This window comes from Orcinus orca, chromosome 3 (assembly GCF_937001465.1).
Source record: "Orcinus orca chromosome 3, mOrcOrc1.1, whole genome shotgun sequence".
NCBI lineage: Eukaryota > Metazoa > Chordata > Mammalia > Artiodactyla > Delphinidae > Orcinus > Orcinus orca.
In genome coordinates, this window is record NC_064561.1 from 78,158,484 (window position 1) to 78,182,470 (window position 23,987).

General features: G+C 35.1%; 1 protein-coding gene across 1 annotated transcript in view; it reads right to left on the minus strand.

Annotated features, from left to right (window-relative positions):
• Nucleotides 1–23,987, minus strand: part of ADAMTS19 (ADAM metallopeptidase with thrombospondin type 1 motif 19) — a 269,389-nt gene that overhangs the window by 155,561 nt on the left and 89,841 nt on the right. The window contains exon 7 of the mRNA XM_004279870.3: nt 17,344–17,387. Coding sequence (XP_004279918.2) covers nt 17,344–17,387 — 44 coding nt within the window. The remainder of the gene's footprint in view (nt 1–17,343; nt 17,388–23,987) is intronic.

The following is a 23,987-nucleotide window of genomic DNA, read 5'->3' on the forward strand; positions in this document are numbered from 1 at the left end:
AAAGGCAAAATGCAAAAGATAAAATCTTAAAAATTGAGGCTCTATGTCAAATACTCTAGGGTTTGAGTCCAAGTCTCAAATTTTAGCTTTGTGATCATGGGAAAGTTAGTTCTGTTTTCTAAGCCTCAGTTTTCCCAACAGTAAAATTGAGAAATCAGGCATTTTTCTTAGGAATGCTTATTAATTTAGATAACATATTTTAAGCATATGATGGCCTATCTGAAACATGTTAACCATTAAACTTAGCTTTCTTATTTGTAAAATGAGGTAACAATCCCTTATGATAGAGAACTCTTGAAAGGTTAAAGGAGGTGACATAATAAAAAAATCTACGGCACAGAATAGATGCTTAACAAGTATTAAGGGTTCACTGACAATACTGTATAAGTGTATAGTGAGCACAAGCTGTATTTCCAGATGCTTATAGTGAGAACAACTCTTAAAAACTACAAGGAGGACCTCAGGGAGTTTTCTAAATTAAGATGGTTTTTGTTTCCCAAAGTTACACTCAGCATATTTTAACATTCATACAGTGTTTAATAGCACCATTAAAATATTTTCTAATATAAACAATATTCTAATTAAATTGAAGCTTTAACAGTAAAGGATCTTAAGAAAAATATCTTAAGAATAACCACTTTTCATAATAATTCCTTAAGAATTATGTATCCCAGTCTTATCCCTACAACATGTCTTGGCAAAACAGAAATATTAAGTGTCTGATTTATGTTCTGGCCAGTGTCTAATAAGATATACACTAGTAGCCAAGAGCCAAAACAAGATAAGCTCAGCCTTGCTTTTATTATAAACCAAGGAAAGGTATGATTTTCCTATCAAGAATTCATTTCTATTCAGAAGTACATAGACTGAGCACCTGGGATGCTCAATCACTATACTAGATGCTGAGGACACAGACAAGTATTCAGGAAGATCTTTGACCACAAAGAGATTAGAAGGGGAGGGAGTGAATGGAATGCAAGTTATAAGAAAAGTATACTGAAGTCCGCCAGGTTCATGCATGGTAAAGTGAGAGATGATCCGGGAAGTCAAAAGTGTAAATTAATCAGGGTTCTGATGAATGGGTAGAGTCTGAACAGCGATAAAGGGAGGAAGAACAACAAAGAAATAGCCTTCTATTTAAATTCTAAAACAATACATTTGAACACATAAGATCTGCAAAAATTACCAGCCTTTAAAGAAGCTCTTTTGGTTATAAATTAGTTTTTCCTCATCTGAGAATGCCCTTATTTCACCTCCATCTTCACTGACAATCCTTTCTTTCAGTATTTCAAAAAGGTGTGCTATCCTTCTGGCTTTTATGGTATGCCATGAGAAATCTGCTGTTGTTAGAATCACTGTTCCCCTAAAAATAACAGGTTGTTTTTCCATGTCAGTTTTTTCTTTGTCTTTAGCTCTCGGTTTTGATTATGATATCTCTGGCTTCAAGTATTTCTTGTTTGGAGTTTACTTGCCTTCTTGAATCTGCAGATTTAAATCTTTTGCCAAATTTGAGAAGTCTTCAGTCATATTTCTTCTCTCCTTTTGTTGACTTCTGGAACCCATGACAACTGCTTTGATTTTTCCCACAGATCCCTGAGACTCTGTTCATATTTTTCCCAATCTTCTTTTCTCTGTGGTGTTCCTATTACATACTTTCTTCTGATCTATCGTTAAGTTCACTGACTTTTTCCTCTGTCATCTCTATTCTATTCAGTATATCCAGAGAAATTTTTATTTTGGTTATTCTTTCCTTAATTCTAATATTTACATTTGGGTTTTCTCTATATATTCTATTTGTTTGCTGAAACTTTCTATCCTTCCATTCATTTCAGGAATGCCTGCACTTACTAGTTGGAATATCTTTATAATTGATATTTTGGTCTTTGTCAGATAATTCCAAAATCTTTGCCATTTCAGAGTGGGAATCTGTTGAGTGTATTTTCCCATGCAAATTGAGATGTTCTTATGTCTTTACAGAGGGTGTAATTTTTGGATTGTATCCTAGACATTTTGAAGAATATATTAGAACACTATCAGTCTTACTTAAATCCTACAGAGAATGCTGATTCTTTTTTTCTTTTCTTTTTTTTTTTTTTTAGCATAAAATCAACCTAGTTGGGTTCAGGATGTATGTTCCAAACTTTCAAAGCTTCTATGAGCTTTCAGTTTCATTGTCAAATTTTCACTGTCAATTTTCAAATTGATATTCAAATCGATCCTATGTGTTTGTCACCAAGGGACCAGTCTGGGACCGAGGTAGCTCAATGGCTTAGTAGCTCATTTCTCAAAGAAATTTTAGGGTCATATTCAAACATACACAACTTGGAGTTGAGCAAAGGAGTTGATAAACAATTTTATGGGGTTACTTTCCCTAGCTCCTCCCTCTCCATTATCTCTCTGGTACCTTCCATGTCTCTGTGGTTCTCATTTCAGTCCTGCTTCCAGGAAGTTTGGGCTCTAGTTATCTCACTAAGCTGTGTACTTTTTATGACTGTATCTGCTTCTAGGTCTGAGTAATAGGAGGACAGAGACAAAAAGCAATGGGGTTTACCTTGCCCTTTTGGAATAAAAGCTCTGCAGATCAGAGAGGAAGGTTCACCTCAGATTTTTATGACTCCTACTGCTGCCACTGTTGTCCCCACTGCCACTATCACAGGATTGCTTGGCAGACAGGCCAGGAGAGAATGTAGAAACTTTTCTTAAACGGGAGATTTCCCCTGCTTTCTCTAAGCATTAAGGGACCTTTCTCTTCCTTGATTTAAACTAGAGGTATTCCCTAGAGCTTCTCTATACATGCCCTAATAAGCACTTTCAAGTTGGGGCTATGCTGAGTCCAGAAAAGAGAGAGAAAAATAATAAACTCACTGCTGGTTTGGTGGTACTTCAAATTCTTGTCTTCTTCCCAATCTGCATGCTACTATTTACTTTTTAAAATCCTCAAATAGCTGTTCCATTCTCCCATGTTTAATAGCTGCATTAAATGAAAGAGAAGGGTGGAGTGTGTTTACTCCAGTATACCTTAAACTAGATAGTACCTTAAAGTACTAGATAGTACCTTAAACAGAGAGTTTCTTCTCTGCAAAAAAACAAACCAAAAAAAACCCAGTGAAAACCAGCATTGTGTAATTTAAAGATAATTACCAATGGAATTTTTACAATGCAAATGAAGCATCTCAATAATCACAATATTTTCTAGGGTCATTACCATTCCAACCACTTAAACACCAGAACTGGGGAGACTATGGCAAATGCAAAGTGACAACTTTGCTGCATCACTAGATTATTTAAGTATTAAAGACGTAAAGCTTTGTAATATCTGGAAAAGCACTTTCTTCTGTATGAGTTTATACAGTTTCTGCATTTTTGCCATGTAATAATTGATAATACTTTATATACCGTAACAGAAGTGACCTACTAACCATTTGCATTAAAATAACACAGGTTACCTTAATATTACTACATACTAATAACTAAACAAAAAGAAAAAAATGATGTATAAGGTATCAATTTTCTTCAATACTCTTATGCCTGGGGCATCCATTTTATGCTTTTGTCCAAGCATAATTACTAATGACGCCCCCTTTAACTTTTCAAAGTGTCTTAGTGTGAATTATTACCAATAGATGAAATTACACATTACCAATAGATGAAATTACAGGCCTTTATATTGCAAAGCTAGAGTCATGCCCCAGCCCAGTCTGACTGCCCTGGGTTTTCTTATTTTCTTCGCTGGAGGCCTGAAGATTGGTGCATTTTCTTATATTCCAAGCTGGTACCACCCAATTTACCTCCTTTGATGCCAGTTTTCCCCACCCCTTTTTTCCTGCTCCACAGGGCAAGTGTTCAGATCCATATCATATTAGTGTGCTTTTGTTCATCACTAATGAGACAAGGGAAAAGAAATATTGCATGTGGAGAACTTGCAAAGATTATAGGAATGTAGTAAATCCTTACAAAATCCTCTTGAAATCCTATCACTTTTCTACTATCCCATCGGGTATGATAAGTGAAAATCTCTTTGAATCCTCCCTTAACTTCTATCCTTTAACAAACATTTTCTTTTTTCTTATTCTGATTTCCCAGAGGGCCATAAACTGTACTTTCATCTAAGATGGCCTCATTTTCTTTCAGTTTATAAATCCCCAACTGATGTATAATAATATGCATCCTTTAGTCTGAATGTAGTAGTTTCTTATTGCTGCATAACAAATTACTTAAGTAATGCAGTGACTGAAAGTAACCCCCATTTATTACTGCACAGTTCTACAGGTCAGAAGTCTGGGACGGCTTAACTCTGCTGAGGTTCTCACAAGGCCAAAATCAAGATGTCATCCAGGCTGGACTCTTACCTAAAGGCTCTGGGGAAGTACTGGCTTCCAGACGCATTGAGGTTGCTGGCACAATTCAGTTCCTTGCCTCTGTTTTTTGAAGGGAGACTGTTAAGGTTAGATCTCCATATCTCAAGTTTAACTGAGGGAATGTAATTACATCTGCAAAATCCCTTCCAGCAGAGCAGTACCTAGATTAGTGATTGACTGAATAACCAGGGTACAGGAATCTTAGGAGTGTCATCTTTAGTATTCTGTCTACCACACTGAATATATTCCATTCGCATTTCTGAGAACATCTACATTAAAAACTGAGCAGCATTTCATGAAAACCTATCTCACACAAATATGATGACTTGTGGGTACCCAAACCTGGCACTCGTTTATATAAAATTATTTACATTTAATGCTGATGCATTCTTTAAGATATTTGATAATCTCTAAATTATATGTCCCACTAGACTGAATGGGCAAGAACCCCCAATATCATCCCTAATAAATGTATCTGAACTCCCCTTGAAGACTTAATTACAGTACCAATTCATTTAGAAAGATATTTATAATAAAGGTTAACTTCATTGTTTGCTTAGCCCAAAGAATTACAAGTTTCAAAATATTGAACATTAAACTAATTCGATTTTTTTGGTAGAAAAAATATAGTTCTAACCAAAAGGGTATTAAAGTAGAGAGATGATCTCAGTAATTTCTTTAAGTATATTCAGTCTCTGAAATTCTCTGTTCTTTAGGTACCACAATGCAAGAGAAAATGCCACGACTGCTGTTTAATGAAAATTAAGCTACTTGACAGAAATTGGCTTGACCTCTTCTCCCTATCCAATGAAAACGGTTACTTCTGCTAAAATGTGGTTTGGAGAACATACTGGTGTTTGGAAAGGGAAGTGTCTGGAGATTCTCACATGTACAGTGTTAACATAAAAGGGTTATTTAAGTATGTTTTAGTCTCTGAACATATTTCTTATTTGGCAGTTGCTTCATAGGTGGCCTGTATGCCTGTTTGACAACTTGCATGTACAGAAAATCAGAATTATTCAGAAGTGCACAGAAGAATAAACCATCATCCCAACCTGATGAAAGACAGAAGGCTTATTAATAATAATGAAGCAATAGAACGTAGGGAGAGTTAAAGCATCCCTGAATTGGAAATCTGGTGGTAAAGAATGCTCAGCTTCTCCTATCAACATGTATTAAAAAATATTCATAGCTGGAAACTCATACTGATCCAACACGTACCTTTGCCAGCTCTAAGTATCTACCAATTTTCTATACTATAAAGTCTTTAAAAGGTTTCATGAAACACACACACACGTGAACAACGACTATCACCACTGATTATCAATCACTGCCAGGTTACGGCAGAATTTCAGAGTGTTCTGCAGAATCCTGGGCTTCCATAACACCTCTTCAGTGGGTCTCCTAAGATCTTTTCAAGAGACCCACAGAGTCAAAACTGTCAACATTCACACTGATGGTGCAAAAGCAATGGGAGGTAAAACTGCCTTCACTGTCAGTCATTTTATTTTTCACTGATATTCACTCCCAGGGGGAAAATGGCAATTTCACTTTTATATATCCTAGATGAAGCAGTAATATGTATTAATTTTATTAAATCTGAACTCCTGAGTATATGTATTTTTAAATATTTTATGTAACAGAAAGGAAGCATGGATAAAGCATTTCTGCCACAGACTAAAATAACATGTTGTCTCTAAGAAAAGTACTGTGAGATTGTTTGAGTTCTGAGCTGAACTTGTGCTTTTTGTTGAATACCATTTTTACTTGAAAGAATGTCTGACAGACAAACAAAGGTTATTCAGATTTGCGAATGTGGCTGACACCCAAAAATGAACAAAGTGAATCGGTCACTCCAAGGAAACCAACTGATGGTAGGTTTTGTTTATTTTTTGCCAATAATAAAATTCAAGCTTTCAACTAAAATTAGAATATTGGGAAAATTTTATCTGCTACTGTACACTTGGAAGCTTCCCAAAACTTCAGGAATTTTTCTGATGAGACAGATAGTGATACTGACGAATATGATATATATATATATATATATTGTATAGTGAAATGTGTCAACATATAGAAGATCTGCCTAATACAGTGAACCCATATTTTCCCACTGACCAATCAATGATTCTTTAAAATGCTATCCATAGTTAAAACATCTACTTAAAGTGTGAGATACACCAACAGATATTAATGTAACGGACTATAAATGATTACTGATATGCACTCAGATTCTACATTGCTACAATCCACTAACCACTAAGACAATACCACTGAGTTTTAGTATACTTTCAATAAGAATACTCACAATAATCTGAAAATACTCATCCATTTTCCAACTACACATCTTTATGAGGTCAGATTTTCCTCATACACTTAAAGCAAAATAACAAATACCAACACCTTACATGCAGAAGCAGATATAAGATCCCTGCTGTCTCCTACGAACCAGATATAAAGTGATTTGCAAAAATATAAAACAAATTCATGACTTCTCACTGTTTTTTGTTTTTAACACCAATTCTCCAAATCAGTGTCATGTGCAAGAAGTGGATTTATGTGACCAAGTGTAACTGTGGCATGTATAAAAATATATACAATAATGCTTTAAAAGTTTTTTCTTGGACTTCCACTTCTGGCATACAAATGCTGGAATAAAAATAGCAAAATATCTTCTTAAATGCAAGGCTCTGTGTACCAGTGAGGGCCTAAAGAAAAAGAAAGGAGAAATGCAGAGTTTGGAACTGGCACTAATGTGCTTGGCTGCCTGTGGGCATTTGCCAAACTAAAATCCAAAGGTATTCAGCTTTAGCCACCACACTGAGACAAAGACAGCACCTGTCATCCAAATTGGAAAGGAAGATGTAAAACTATCCTTATTTGCAGATGACATGTTATTAGATATAGAAAATCCTAAAGACCTCATAAAAAAACTATTAGAACTAGTAAATGAATTCAGTAAAGTTGCAGGATACAAAATTAACATACAGAAATCTGTTGTATTTATATACACTAATAATGAACTATCAGAAAGAGAAATGAAGAAAACAATCTTATTTACAATCTCATCAGAAAGAATAAAATAACTAGAAGTAACTTTAACCAAAGAGGTGAAAGACCTGTACTCTGAAAACTACAGGACATTGAGGAATGATATTGAAGATGACACAAACAAATGGAAAGATATACTGTGCTCATGGATTGGAAGAACATTATTAAAAAGTCCACACTACCCAAAGCAATCTACTGAGTTAATGGAATCCCTATCAAAATGCCCATAGCACTTTTCACAGAACTAGAACAAACAGTCTGAAAATTTATATGAAACCACAAAAGACCCTGAATAGCCACAGCAATCTTAAGAAAGAAGAACAAAGCTGGACGTATCACACATCCTGATTTCAAACGATATTATAAAGCTATAGTAATCAAAACAGTACGGTACTGGCATAAAAACAGATACATAGATCAATGAAACAGAATAGAGAGCCCAGGTAGATCACATTAAAAGGAGTTCAGACTGATAGTTGATTTCTCAACAGCAACAATGGATGCCAGAAGGCAGGTGAACTAGATCTACGATGTGCTGAAACAAAACAAAACAAAACAAAAAAATGCACCCAGAATATTAGGATTCTACAGTCAGTTAAAATACCTCACGAGAATGAGAATGAAATTAAAACATTTTAAGACTAACAAAACTTTAAAGGCTTGCGACCAGCACATCTTTCCTAAAGGAAATTCTAATTCTAATATTGTTTCAGTCAGCAACAGAATATGGTCAGAAGAAAGATCTGAGTTGTAAGAAAGAATAAATAACTAATAAAACTATAAATATGTGAGCAAGTCTAATTAAGCACTGTCTACAGAAAACCATAACAACATCTTGTGAGTTTTAAAAATTAAATGAAATTCTTAAAAATGATAATACCCTACAATCAAGGCAGGGTGTGTGAAGTGTTCTAACCACCATGTATTCCTGAGAAAGAAGCAAGCTTAACTTTAGACTTTGATAACTTATGTTTGCATGTTTACATTTCTAGGGTAAATGTATCTTCTCAGGCTCACCTGCTGAATTCTCACCCTCTAACTGAAAATGAAAGTGCTGAAATTCTTCAAAGTTTGAGGCTTTATACCTTATCACTTCTATGCTCTCCCGCCAGGTGATATTTTCCAGTTAAACACGACACATACACTGTGGTTTCTTCATTCATCAAACACTGATCAATTAATGTACTCTTGATTGATGACTACTAATGTTCTGTTACATGTCTTTAGTGCACATAGGATTATCTTAGGTATATGCCTAAGAATGGAATTAATGGTCACAGGTTATATATATGCCAGTTTTAGTAGATACTGCCAAAAGTTTTCTAGAGTGGTTATACCAATTTATGTTCCTTCCAGAAGCGTAAAAGTGTCTCATAGATTCACATTCTTTCCGCCACTTGATAATGTCAGACTTTTAATTTTATCAATCTCATTGGTAGAAATCTTTTAATCTGAATGTGTATTTTCCTTATTACTAATGAGTTTGATATCTTTTCTTTTTTAAAAAATTCACCCTTGATGTATTCTCTTTTAAAAATGGTGGTTAACTTTTTTATCCTAGGTGGTTATCATTTTTGCCCTACATTAGTACCCCCCCTTATCCATCAGGGATATGTTCTAGACACCCGGTGGATGCCTGAAATCACAAATAGTAGCAAACCTTATATATACTATGTTTTTCCCCTATACATATGTACCTATGATAAGGTTTAATTTATAAATTAGGCACTGTAAGACATTAACAATAATAAGAACAATTATAACAATACCCTGTAATAAAACTTATGAACATGTGATCTCTCTCTCAAATGTCTTATTGCTCAAATTTAATGCCTTTTCCATCTTAACTAAGCTTTATTATGCTCTGTGGCCATAACTTTAGCAGTTTGAGGTGCGGCAGCAAAACAAGTATGAATTTCTTTTTCCTTCTTCACAATTTCATGGATACAAGACTTGTTCTTACTGGAGATCTTAGCAACCTCAGCATATGATTTCTTTCTGTTCTTATCAAGTCCAGAACTTTCACCTTTTCACTTAAAGGAAGCACTTAATGGCTTCTCTTTGGCATATCCATATTGGCAGCATCACAACTCTTGTGCTTTGGGGTCGGTTATTAAGTGAAATGAAGGTTACTTGAACATAGGCACCACAATACTTCAGCAGTCGACCTGATAACCAAGCTGGCTAATAAGTGGCTAACACTGGAGGAAGGAATGATTGAGGTCCCAGGTGGGACAGAACAAGGTGGTGGGAGATTTCATCACGCTACTCAGAATGGTGTGCAGTTTGAAACTTCCAAATTGTTTATTTCTGATAGTTTCCATTCATTAGTTTGGACCTTGGATGACTGAAGTAACTGAAACCGCCGAAAGTGAAACCTTGGATAAGGGGGACACTGTATTTAGCATGTCTATCTGCTTGTTTACTTCTTACTGATTTAGGGAAGTTGTTTTTTTATTATTATTACTTTTTTAATTTTTGGCTGTGTTGGGTCTTTGTAGCTGCATACGGGCTTTCTCTAGTTGCGGCGAGCAGGGGCTACTCTTTGTTGTGGTGCCTGGGCTTCTCACTGCGGTGGCTTCTCTTGTTGCAGAGCACAGGCTCTATAGTGTGTGGGCTTCAGTAGTTGTGGCACACGGGCTCAGTAGTTGTGGCACACGGGCTCAGTAGTTGTAGTTCATGGGCTCTAGAGCGCGGTTCAGTAGTTGTGGTGCACGGGCTTAGTTGCTCCACAGCATGTGGGATCTTCCCAGACCAGGGCTCGAATCCGTGTCCCCTGCGTTGGCAGGCAGATTCTTACAACTGCGCCACCAGGGAAGTCCCAGAGAAGTTGTTTTTATACTCTGGGTTCCAATACTTTGTTGGTTACATGTGTTGCGATTATTATAGAACAGTAATTCCAAGATTCACATTATTTCACATTGTGATACATCTTAAAATAATGTCTTACAATTAGAATTCATCATATTTTTTTCTTTAGAAAAAAGAAACATAAAATAATGGCATATCTTGAAATTAATGACAATGAAGGCACCTTAAAAAATCCATGAAATATGGTGTCTTCTCCGTGAGAGAAGCTTGGTTTCTTCCTCTACTGTCAATATGATGTCTTATGATAGAACTTTTCAATATAAATATAGTTGAATTCATTAAGCATTTCCTTCATGATTAGCATTTTTGTGTCCTTTTACAGAAATTTGTCTCTACCTCAAAAATATAAAATTATATTTTTATATTTTCTGTTCTAAATTAAAAAAATCTAAACCATATGGAATTCGTTTCAACATTTTTCCATCTGAATGACTATCTTAATATCATGTTCCTCCTTTTCCAGTGTTCATTTCCCAAATATGTGCAACTGCATTGTCCTATTTATTATAGACCATATCTTGATACCTAACAGAGAAGATTTCCTCTCCATATACTTTCTTCACTAGTCTCTTGGCAATTCTTAGGCCTATGCTCCTCCATATAACATTTAGAATCAGCCTTTCAATTTTCCTCCAAAATTTGTTAGAATTTTAAAAAAAAATATGTTGTATCAACAGATCAATCTGAGGGAAATGGATATTTGTATCATCTTTAGTCTTTCAGACCGTAAATACACTTTATCTTTTCATTGAGTCAGGTCTTCTTCACTGAATTTCAAGATGGCTCAATAATTTTCTCCATATGTCTTAGATATTTGTTATTATATTATATATTCCAAATAATTTTATTTTTTGTGTATTTTTAAATATATTTCATAGAATTTTTAAATAAAATGTGTCACTGCCAATTGCTGGCATATAAAATGCAATTGCTTATTCAATATTGATTTGCTATCTAACCACCTAACTCTTCCATTAATTTTAACAATTAACTCCATATTCTCTATTTTTTTAAACGTAGACAATCATAACGTCCACATCATTTTAAGGCCTAAAAGTTCCAATGCAGCGTTGAACAGAAATAGTGAAAATAGAGTCCTGTCCTTGTTTCTGATTTCAAAAGGGATGCTTTTAATGCTCCACTATTTAAAAAAATATATTCATATATTTTTTGTAAATATCTTTAACCTGGTTAATAAAGTTCCTACTTTGTTCTATTTTGCCAAGAGTTTTGAATTGCCTGAAAGATATTTTCTTTATCCATTGTGATGATCATATGGTTTTTTTTTTGTTGTTTTTTTTGTGGTACGCGGGCCTCTCACTGTTGTGGCCTCTCCCGTTGCACAGGCTCTGGACGCGCAGGCTCAGCGGCTGTGGCTCACGGGCTCAGCCGCTCCGCAGCATGTGGGATCTTCCCTGACCAGGGCACAAACCCGTGTCCCCTGCATCGGCAGGCGGACTCTCAACCACTGCGCCACCAGGGAAGCCGGATCATATGGTTTTTATCTTTAATTGGATTACAGAGTTACATTTTAAGATTTTCTAATGTTAAACTACCCCTGTATTTCCAGAATAAATCTCAAATAAAATAACCCTACTTGGTTATTTAAAAAATACATTGTGAGATAATATCTGCTAATATTTGATATAGAATTCTTTCTTTTATTTCCTGAGTGAGAATGGCTTATTATTTTTCCTTCTTACACTGTCCGCTTTAGAATATGGTAAGAAATTTATACGGTTTGAATTCACCTTTTTCTATTCTCTAAAATAGCTTGTATAATATTGGAATGATCTGTTTTCTGGAATTTTAGTACAAATCATCTGTGAAATCATTAGGGTTTGGCATTTTCTTGGAAAGATTTTAACGGACTGATTAGGTTTCATAGATTGTTAGTGGATGATATAGGCTATTTTTTTGTCTAGTCTCTCCGCTAGAAATGGCGAACTATAATTAATCATGTTTGTTAGCATAGCCCCAGTTCATTGCTCCTTATATATATTTATATAACATGATCCAAATTTTAGTGTTTTATCTAATCCCAAACCCTTCACCAGTTCTTAAAACTATTGAGACAGAATTTTTGAACCCACAGTCTAAAGATTTAAGAATACCATCCTTACTCCTTCTCCATAAGTTATGGGAGGGAGTAATTAATTATTGGAAAGAATATTGCTTTTCTATGGTTGCTGTTATCAAAAATATCACAAATTTAGTGGCTTAAAACACCCAAACTTGTTATCTTACAATTCTCTACATTAGAAGTTTGACCCAGATCCCACTGGCTAAAATCAATATATCATGAGGCTGTCTGTGCTCCCTCTGAAGGCTCTAGTGGAGAATCTGTTTCATTGCTTTTTCCATGTTCTAGATATTTCTTCACCTGGGGCTCCCTGACTCCATCCTCAAAACCAGTAATGACAAGCTGAATCCTTCTCACATCACATCTATCTGTGCTTTTCTTCAGTAATCATATCTCTCTCCAACTCTGAGCTTTTCTGCCTCCCCCTCCCCCTTTTGAGGATGCTTGTGATTACATTGGGCATACCAGACTTCCTAGGATAATCTCCCTATTTTAAAGTCAGTTGACTAGAAGCCTTAGTTCCACCTGAAAACTTCATTTCTCTTTGCTATGTAACCTAACATATTGCCAGGTTCCAGGTCCATTAGGACATGAACATCTTCAGGGACCATTATTCTGCCAGCCACAGAAAGTAGGGCAACTTCACTAGCAATACCAGTAGTAATAGTTGGGACTTGCATCTGGAATTATACTTTATTTCTCTTTCAATTTAAGGATAGCACCATAGTTCATCCAAACCTAAGATTAAAAAACTTTGACTGAAACTATGACATAATTCTAATAGGCCACTGATTACAAAATTAATCTCAATTTCAGGGATGTGAAAAGATGAACACACATATGTTTGAGAATTGATATTTTGCTGATTAAAACACTTAATAGCATTTTTTTCCTCCCAGTATCTATATACCTACCTACTAATCTGACTAACTAAAACAACAGGAAAGAATGTGCTTGAGGAGGTGGTAAAACAACTTTTACTTTTTACCCTCTAAACAGCTTTTCAAACATAAGCTTAATAAATAAGTATAACTTATCAACTGAAACATTTATTTATAATATTCCATAGCACTGATACAGCCTGGTTCATTTAAAATGCACATATCTTCTGCATCAGTAAACAAGCAAAATATCCTATTGTTTCAAATTTTAAATGCTGGTAAGTAAAAGTTACTTCCAAGCTTATATTTGCTATTTCTTTATATACTTTAATATACACAATTTTATTCTAAAACTTCATTCAAAGATATTTTTCTCACCTTCAGATTTCTAGTTGTATTGTCCTCGATTAACAAACGCATCATGTTATAAAGGAAAGCTGCCTCTCATTATAGTAAGATGTGAGACAGAGGTTAGTACCATGTGGCATTTACTAACAGTGATGCTGGACAAATGTGCAACTTCTCTGCAGGGAGTAAAAGGATGTGATAGAAACTAGTGCCTACTGAGTGCCAATTAAAAACTCTCTGCCTTTGTGAGGTCAATAACATAGGCTCTATTTTAAAGGTGAGCAATTCAAACTTTCAACGTGTTAAATAATGTGCCCACATTCATGTAGGTAATAAATAGCAGAGCACTGATTTAAATCTAGATGTCTGACTTCAAAATTGATGCTCTGTTCTGTTTCAGAGTTTCCTTTATCTGTAAAGCAGTAATGATAACAAAACTAGAGCGTTTCAGAAAATAAGTGAGAAAATGTCCATGAAAGTGTTGCTCAAGTTACAATGCACAGTATAAGTATTACATTGCTTTTATAATATAGGGATTTCTCTCCATTTACAATTCAAATTAACAACCAGAATTCAAAGCTTTTAACTGCTGTCCTTCCCATCTCACTACACGTAGGAGAGTAGGGGAAATTTTCATGGTAAAGTAACCATTCAGGCCCATATTATCCAAACTAATAAATACTAAATCCACTTCTTTCCTTTCTCCTTCCTCTATTTCAGTATTTTCACTATAGTATCCAACGTGAAATGGACTGACTTCACATCAGAAATAGATAAAAGAAGAAAGAAGGGATATATGAACTTAAGCATCTGACAAAAAAACCCATAATATTACATGAGGAGATTTTAAAATGTGTGTCAATAGATATTCAATTAATTTAAGCTCTAAATCTCTTCTGTTTTGTTATGCTAGAGATTGAGAGCTGTTAAGATGACCAGTAGGCTACACATGCTTATTTAATTTGGGGGACAAATCACAGAGCAGTTTATCAGCACTCTCTTAATAAGAGTGGATATTATTAATATTGCCCCATATTCTTCTTCTCTTATAAAAGAGTATATGAGTATCAGGGAAGATCTATGCCTTAGGCTGCAAGCTACAGAAATGAAAACTTTAAATTGGCTTAAATAATAAGGATATTTATTGGCTTACACATTCAGAAGCCTAAAGGTTAGACTGGGTCCAAGGTGTGGAGGATGCCATAATTCAACAATGTCATTGAGGATAAAGGCACCCTGCATCACTCCATTCTGCAGTGTATGAATTCAGATTCATCTGAAGGCTAGTTTCCTTTGTTATTATAGTAATCATGGTTGCATCCTTCCTTGTTTACACGCAGTGGGGACAGACATGACCAAGCCTCAACCATAAAAAATGTTTCTTTCTTCAGCTTCATGAAGCAGACATAGGTTACAGGTCGCATGTCCCAACCAGAGCAATGCCATATGCTGACTGGTTTAGGCCTGAGGTCCTGAAACGATCCCTTTGATAGATGAATCATGACCCAACTGTAGAGGAGTATCCTTTTCTACCTGGCATCACGGCTGCACAGTGGTGGATGCACGAGTGATAGGGTGGCAACCGCCATGTCTACTTCACACAAATGTCTTTATAAATCTTACCAATGTATTATGTCTCTAGGCATAAGCATGGTTCGTGTGAAAAGATTTTTTGTGTGGGGACAGGGATTGGGATAAAGAGACTACTCTTCTGATTTGGTTGTTAGAGGTTTTCATTTAATGTCCCCTAAAGAAATATCTGAGATTTTTACTCTGCTCAAGACTAAATATGAAAAAAGACGCTTGTCTCATATTTGGGATGAGAAAAAGAAATGCCACAAGATACAGAGGGGAAAACTAGGATTTAGTGATGCCAGAGAAGACCTTGAGAATCTAAGCACTCAGAAACACAGAGAGATCTCAGAAAGGGCATCTGACTTTCCACATCCTATGCTATAATATTTAAAGCTAGTTTTTATCAAGCTCTTAACGGACAAGATGAACAGAGCTGGGGACTGATTACACCATTGTGCTACCGAACCATATATATTCTAATTATACTAATAATTCCAAATATACCAAGCTACCTCATTATTCAAATGGGCTTCAACCCAGAAAATGTTTCACAGCATGAATATGCATGCTATTTTCAATTAGAAGATTTAGCAAGATATAAAACATAGTCATAGTCAAAAAGAAATTGGTTCGCCTCACATTAGTAACTGCTTTCTTAGTCCAGGCGTCCATGCTGTAAAGAGGTGGTGAGAGTCCATAATTATGGAAGATACTGCCCGAGTTGCTGATTTCTCTCAGATGCTCTACTAAGGCAAGAAGTTGATCTGTCTATATTAAGAGAAGGCTTTAGGGGCAACATAGTTGTTTAAGTAGAGGAAAGGTAATTATTTTGAGACAAGCATTATTGGCAATCAAATGCTTCCATGGTTAGGTTGATTAAAGCTATATATCAAGATTTAATTTCTGAGGATTCAGGCAAGAAGACAACAAAACTGCAGGAAGCAAGTTAGTTAACATTAGGAAGATCATCCCTAAATCAATTCAGCTTTTCCTTAGGTGTCCAGATCATTTTATTTTTACAGTCCCTTCTAAATCAAACATTCCTTTGATTCCATCATCATCTGCTTCATACTATTATAACTATTTTCCACTTATTATCTCAGATTTAATCACCTGAGGAGGCTGGTGAGAACTTAAGTTAACAGAACTAGTTAGAATTACTTTTTTAAGCACCAGTGGTACTTAATTTATTCTGTTTTTGCCACTTTTTTATTGTTCGCCTCTCAAGGAATAAATGACACCTCAACAATGGTTAAGTTAAAATACACACTACACTATAGTAACGAACCCCACATGACACATCAAAACCAGATCATGACTCTTAAATGTACCTTACCAATAACCCAGTACTAATACCTTATTAAAACCATACAAGGACTTCCCTGGTGGTCCAGTGGTTAAGACTCCACGCTTCCAATGGAGGGGGCGCGGGTTCGATCCCTGGTCGGGAAACTAAGATCCCACATGCCGCGCAGCGTGGCCCAAAAATAAAAAACCAAAAGACACTATACATATATATAGTGTCTTAAGACTAAACATATATATAAATAGTTATATAATTTTATTTATCTACAGTTTTAGCTATCTATCTATCTGTTTAGATAGGTAAATTTACATACATGCATTTATATTAGCATTAATGTGGCATTTTCTGAAAATTAAGAACTGTGGTTTATGGATCCTACTGGCTATATGGTTACATTTTAGGGATTTTAGATATCCAGGACAAAATATAGAAAATTTGCTACTTTATGTTCAGAAAATCCTCTTTGTTGGGCAAATTAGATGGACTTTCTTTCATAGTCTGCAAAGAACTTCAAACGTATAACTCAAAAACAAATCCATTAGGCTGAAAAAGGTCAATCCTACTGACGTTAACATATTGTGCCTCAGTTTATGAATAATAATGTAATTTTATTGAAACCATGGGTATATTTCTGGGGGAAAAAACACAAAAAAGACCTCGTGATATTCTTAAAGCATCGTTTAAACTTTTCTCCAATATATAGTACATACATGTCCTCAGGTTGTTTCATTAATAACTGAAGTGGTGACAAACATATAGGTTGAAATATATATCACTGACATTCTAAAAGTGTTTCATTCAATATTTAAACAAATGATGTGTTCAAGTTCCCCAGGTCTCCTCCAAACTGTAAAAATTTTTATGTACACTTACCAACAGTATCACATGGTTCATCTTTGTGTACACAGAAATCTTTCCTAGAAAGAAAAATAGAAAATATTGTTTCTTCCACAGAGTATGTGACTGACTCATTTTTAATAGTTATAATGAATAATTGAACCATATTCTTTTTTTTTTTTTCGCAGTACGCGGGCCTCTCACTGTTGTGGCCTCTCCCGTTGCAGAGCACAGGCTCCGGACACGCAGGCTCAGCGGCCATGGCTCACGGGCCTAACTGCTCCGCGGCATGTGGGATCTTCCTGGACCAGGGCACAAAACCGTATCCCCTGCATCGGCAGGCGGACTCTCAACCACTGCGCCACCAGGGAAGCCCTGAACCATACTCTTTATCTCTAAGAATTTAATAAAACTGAAAATAAGATTAACTAATTTTTAACTCTAAGAAAATGTGAGAATTAAATTGTTGGAATTTTTATGAAATATTGTATAGGAAATAGGACATAATGTTTTAGGATTGTATCAGGTAAAAATTATATCTTGTTTTGAATTTTATAGTATTTCATTGTTTTATTACAAGAAAAATATCTGGTGTAGGGACATGGTTTTCTGTTTGAAAAATATTGTTAAGATCCCTACTTCACATGACATAAAAATAATTTCCAAATTGAAGATTTAAATGTAAGAAATACAATTTAAAACAACATAACATTTTATATCTTAAGATTGGCAACAGACTGATAATTTTAATAGAGGCATGAGGAATTTAGTATTTTTACATAGGTTGGATATCACCGTGAATAAAATTCTGTACTTTTCTCTTTATTTAACTACCATATCTTGGAGAGCATTCCCTAACTAGTTATGAGCTTTAAAGGGAAACTATATGAAAGCAGAACTTTTTATCTACCTTTTACTAGCTTTGTGACCTTAGGGAATTTACTTAACCTTCTTGTGTCTCAGTCACTTCACCTGAAAAATAGAGGTAATAATGATATCTATTTACCACATAGATTTATTGTACAGCTTAGATGATTTAACATGTATAAAACACTGAAAACATAGGTTTTCTGTGTGGTTTGAATGAGTTAACACATACAAGGCATTTAAAACAATGCCAGGCACATAGAAAGCTCTCAAGTCAGTTGTTGATGTTTTTGCTGTTTTTTGTTGCTGTTGCTTCTATTCCTGTGCCATAATTTAAGCAATTTCCTAGTAATGAGCATTTAGGTTCTATAGAATTTTTACTATTACAAACAATACGACAATTTGTGTGTTAAGGAGAAAGGAAAACACTATTTTTATTCCTCTATTATAGCCATCTGAATGCCATTCCAAAATGAAAAATAACTTTAATTTTTTAAATTTTATTTTATTTATTTATGGCTACATTGGGTCTTCGTTGCTGCGCACGGACTTTCTCTAGTTGCGGCGTGTGGTCTTCTCATTGCAGTGGCTTCTCTTGTTGTGGAGCACGGGCTCTAGGCACGCGGGCTTTAGTAGTTGTGGCTCTCAGGCTCAGTAGTTGTGGCTCGTGGGCTCTAGAGCGCAGGCTCAGTAATTGTGGCACACGGGCTTAGTTGCTCCGCGGCATGTGGAATCTTCCCGGATAAGGGCTCGAACCCGTGTCCCCTGCATTGGCAGGCGGATTCTTAACCACTGTGCCACCAGGGAAGTCCCCAAAAAAACTTTAAAAATTAAGTGTAACACTCCTTTCAATGTCCCCAGTGACATCTACATTGGTAATTACAATGGTTAGTTTTCAATTCATATCTTGTTTGGCTCATCCAGCAGAATCCACAACTCTGTGCATAGTTTTATAAATATTCTGTGCATGTTTAAAATGTATACTCTCTAATAGTTTGGAGCAAAGCTATACATGTTCATTAGATCTAGCTATAACAAGCTCGGATACACAGTTGCTCAACAGAATGAGAAATTTTGAATGTATTTTTGCATCTGCTACTAAGGAAGAGCTCTTAAAATTCCATGTTATAAATTTGATGATGTTTCCCTGTGATTCTACTAATTTGTGCTGTTTATGTCGAAGCTCTCTCTAAATTTTTATTATTTATTTTGAATTATTGTTTTTATTACTGTGTAAAACCCTACTCATCCCTTTTAATGTTTTCTGTGTTAAAGTCTATTGTATCTGACATTAACAAATATTAATATATTAGTAAAACATTAATATTTGCTTGCCATATATTTTCCTTTGTTTTACTTTCACCTTCATTTCCTCTAATTCTCTTATAAATAGCACATGACTAAAATTGTAAAACCTCATTATATACTATATAAGTGAATTTAATATTTCTAATTAACATATTTGGATTTCTCTATTTTTTGTGATTGCTATTTACCAAGTTATACCTTTGTCCTTTTCTTCTGTTTTTGTCTTTGTTCATATGCAGTTTTATTTTCCACATTTTCTGCTACTGTTTCGAAAAATAACATTAGATTGTGTTTGATCTACAGTTACTTCTACATTTTAAAGTACACTGTACTAGTTTTCTATTGCTGTTTTAACAACTTCGACAAATTTAGCAGTTTAACGCATCTTACAGTCTCCAAATCAGAAGTCTGAAATGGAACTTGCTGGGCTAAAACCAAGGTGTAAGCATGATTCTGTTCCTTCTGGAAGTTCTAGGTCAGAATCTGTTTCCTTGCCTTTTCCAGCTTCTAGAGGCTACCTGGATTTCTTGACTCATAGTCCCCTTCCATCTTCAAAGCTGACAACTGCATCACTTTGACCTTTACTTTCATCACCACATCTCTTTCTCCCACTCTCTTGCCTCCTTCTTTCCCCACACCCTGTGATTACATTAGGATCCCCTAGATAATTCCAGATAATCTCCCAATATCAATAATCCTTAACAAAATCACACCTGCAAGGTCCCTTTTGCTGTATAACAGTCACAGGTTTTGTAGATTAGAACATGGACATTATTCTGTGTACCATATTCACTTGAGACGCTTCAAGTTAAAAAGTATCTCTGGTCTCTTCTTGAAAAAGGTAAGGATATCAAACACTTTTAATCCAATCTCTTCCTTCAATCTTTCATGTTATTTTTATCTGACACTATAGAGGCATACCTCATTTTACTGTGCTTTGTATTACTGTGCTTAGCAGATACTGCATTTTTTGCAAATTGAAGGTTTGTGGCAACTCTGCATTGTGCAAGTCTGTTGGCACCATTTCTTCCAACAGCATTTACTCAGTTCATGTCTCTGTGTCACATTCTAGTAATTCTCACAATACTTCAAGCTTTTTTATTATCATTATATTTGTTATGGTCATCTGTGATAAATGATCTTTGATGTTACTACTATGACTCAGTGAAGGCCCAGAGGATGGTTAGCATTTTTAGCAATAAAGTATTTTTAAATTAAGGTATGTAAAATTTTTTAGACATAATGCTCTTGCACATTTAATAGACTATAGTATATTGTAAACATAACTTTTATGTGCACTGGGAAGCCAAAAAATTCATGTGACTCGCTTTATTGCAGTGGTCTGGAACCAAACCTACAATATCTCCAAGGCATTCCTGTAATTCCATCTCAGTTTTTAAAATCTCAAGTTAGACAGTTTTTTCTAAACCATTAGTGCTCATTTAGATTTGCCTATATATTTGGCAATTTCTTTTCTCAGTAATCTCTGTATCATTACTTTCTAGAGAGTCTGTTATTCTTTAAGTACATCCTTCAGTATCTCCTTCAGTGAGGACCTATGAATACTAAACTGGCCCAGATACTGTTTCCTTAATTCTCATTAGTTTGCATTCATTCATAATGGAACAGTAGCTGACTGTAGAATTGTAGGTTGATTTTATCAGCCCTCAGCACATTGAAGATACTATTTCATTTTATTCTAGTATTTATAAAAATAGAAGTCTGCAATCACCTTGCTCTTCTTTCATTGATTTGGTTTCTAATTAATTTTTTATTGGATATAATTGACATGTAACATTGTTTCTGATTAATGTTAAGATTTCTTTTTGTCTTTGTAGTTCTGCAGTCCCACTAAGATGTGTCTAGGTCCTGAGTTTTTTATTTATCTTCTTTGGTACTTGGTATGCCTTTCAATTTGAAGATCCACAAACATACAAACATTCTAACCATTATCTATTTATCTAATTCCTCTCACATTCTCTCTACTCTCTTCTCCTAGAACTCCTTTAGGTACATGTTTGCTCTTCTCATTCTGATGTCAATAACTCTCAAGCACTCTTTTGTATTTCCATCTCTTAACCACTTTAGGCAGCCTTCTGGGAAAATCCTTCAGCTCTATCATCCAATCCATTAGTGCTCTCTTCAGCTGCATCTACTCTGCTCTTCAACTCTGAAATTGAGATATTTAAGTACATTTTTTATATGTTTTATTTTCCTCAATTTTCAAATCATCTCTTTTTTCCAAAACACCTTTCTCTCACATTTTTAAATTTGTGTGTTTTTAATCATGTGAACATGTTTTTTTAATCATCTCTGTCAGTCTTTTAAAATATTCTTTTTCATGCTTCTTGGTTCTTACAGTGGGATATGTTGTCACTTTGTGTTTTGGAATCCTATTGTGAACTCATTTAGTTGTACTTTATTTGTGGTTGCCTTGTGAGGTCAAAGTTGAAAGAGGGCCCTTTCACAGCAGTTTTGCATATGCTTTCACTAAGTGCTTCAATGTTGGATCATATTCATGGTAATGAATACCGAAAGAGCCATTTTCTCCTAACATGGGTTCATGGATGAGATAGAAAGAAAGCTTCCTGTTGACAACCTGTGCTTGTTTGCAAAGCTTTTATACCAGATCCAACTTTTATTAAGGGTGTAGGTACCCAAGGGTTCTGGCTGTATACAATCATTTCAGTTCCCACTTTGCAAAGCCACAATGTTTTTTCTTTATGTGGGAGATAAACCCAAGAACCCAGATTTTTAAGTCCAACAAACTCCTACCAGGACAACTATCACATTACTTCAGAAGCTTACTGCATTTTTTTTTTTGGCCAGAGCCCTCTTGTTTTTGGCTCATCTATGCATGTAAAAGGACTTTTATTATATTTTTTCTACAATTCCTAGATGTCAATGATGGGAACATCTTCTGATTATCTAGTCAGCTAGATTATCACTTAATTAAAAGAAGAGAACACAATCTGTGACCTACCATGTAGTAATTAAGCATACTGAAACATATTTATTGTTAATATGAGATCTTAATATACATAGGCCTTATTCTGTTCTTACATTTTATATGATGCAGCTACTTTTACCAAACTCTTTAAAAGACTGAACTCCCTCAGTAAGATGTTCACATTGACCTCAACTGATAAAGTACTTTTTCAAAGATATCTTTCCACAGGGCTGCCCTGGTGGTGCAGTGGTTGACAGTCTGCCTGCCGATGCAGGGGACACGGGTTCGTGCCCCGGTCCGGGAAGATCCCACATGCCGCAGAGTGGCTAGGCTCGTGAGTCGTGGCTGCTGAGCCTGCGCGTCCGGAGCCTGTGCTCCGCAATGGGAGAGGCCACAACAGTGAGAGGCCCGCGTACCGCAAAAAAAAAAAAAAAAAAAAAAAAAAAAAAGATATCTTTCTACAAATAGGGATTACATTAGTTATAAATTATTGTAAAAATTAGTGATTGGTACAATATTGTCATCTTTCTTCCATAAGGTTGGAAATGGAAAAAAATGTGTGGTTAGCCAAGGGTATGAATTAACTATGGAGTGAAGTAATTTAACATCAAAAATTAATTACTATAATTTTTTACTATTTCTTCAGGCAAATTTCTGACAAAGATGATTTCTATGAAACGGATATAGAAATCAACTCTTGATTACTAGAGTAAAGGGAAGAATGGTAAAGTCCAGATAAAGACGATAAAAATAACCTTAAATAATATGTTTTTAACATAAGGGACGAAATGGATTTATGATAAACTTAATTCATTTAAATCACACCAACAGTTAGGAATGCATTTACCATTCTGCAGTTAAAAATAACAAAACAATACAAGTATGAGAGTTTATCACATGAATTGCTTATAAATAATTACTTGAAGATTTATTATTCCTTTAATTCTCTTAGCTAAGAACGCTTCTCCAGTATTTCACTAGGACTCAAGAAAGACAGAGACTCAGGCTCCTTTGTACATTATCCCTTCTCCCCTCCTTTCCTCATTTAACTCCACCTGTAAATATTTGGATTTGGTTTGTTGTAGTGGCCATGTTTTCTCCTGCCTCTCCTTTTATAATACATGTCAGAAATATCTTTGTTTTAGAGAAAGCCTACTGCAGAGACCTCTCATCTGACTGCAAGGAAGAGAGTCATCACCCAAAATGCAATGTATACAATGTAGTGTTACATTCTGCTGTCTACAGGTTACTGTGTATTTGTAAACAAGATAAACAGTACATGTTTCCAGTAATTTGTAAAAATTTTAATGTTTTTCTCAAATATGCTGTTATTTTTTATTCTGGTAAATCTATAAACTAGTTAATCCATCTTGGATAATTGAAAATTGGGGCTATTATCACCTGATACATTAATCTTCACTCTATACAAAATCTTTTATATACAGAAGGTATATAATCCTATCAACGTCACTTGCATATGCCTTAAAAAATCTACTGTCCCAAATGAATGAAAGGAAATAGCAAAGAAAAAAAGTTTAATAGAAACAAATAATCA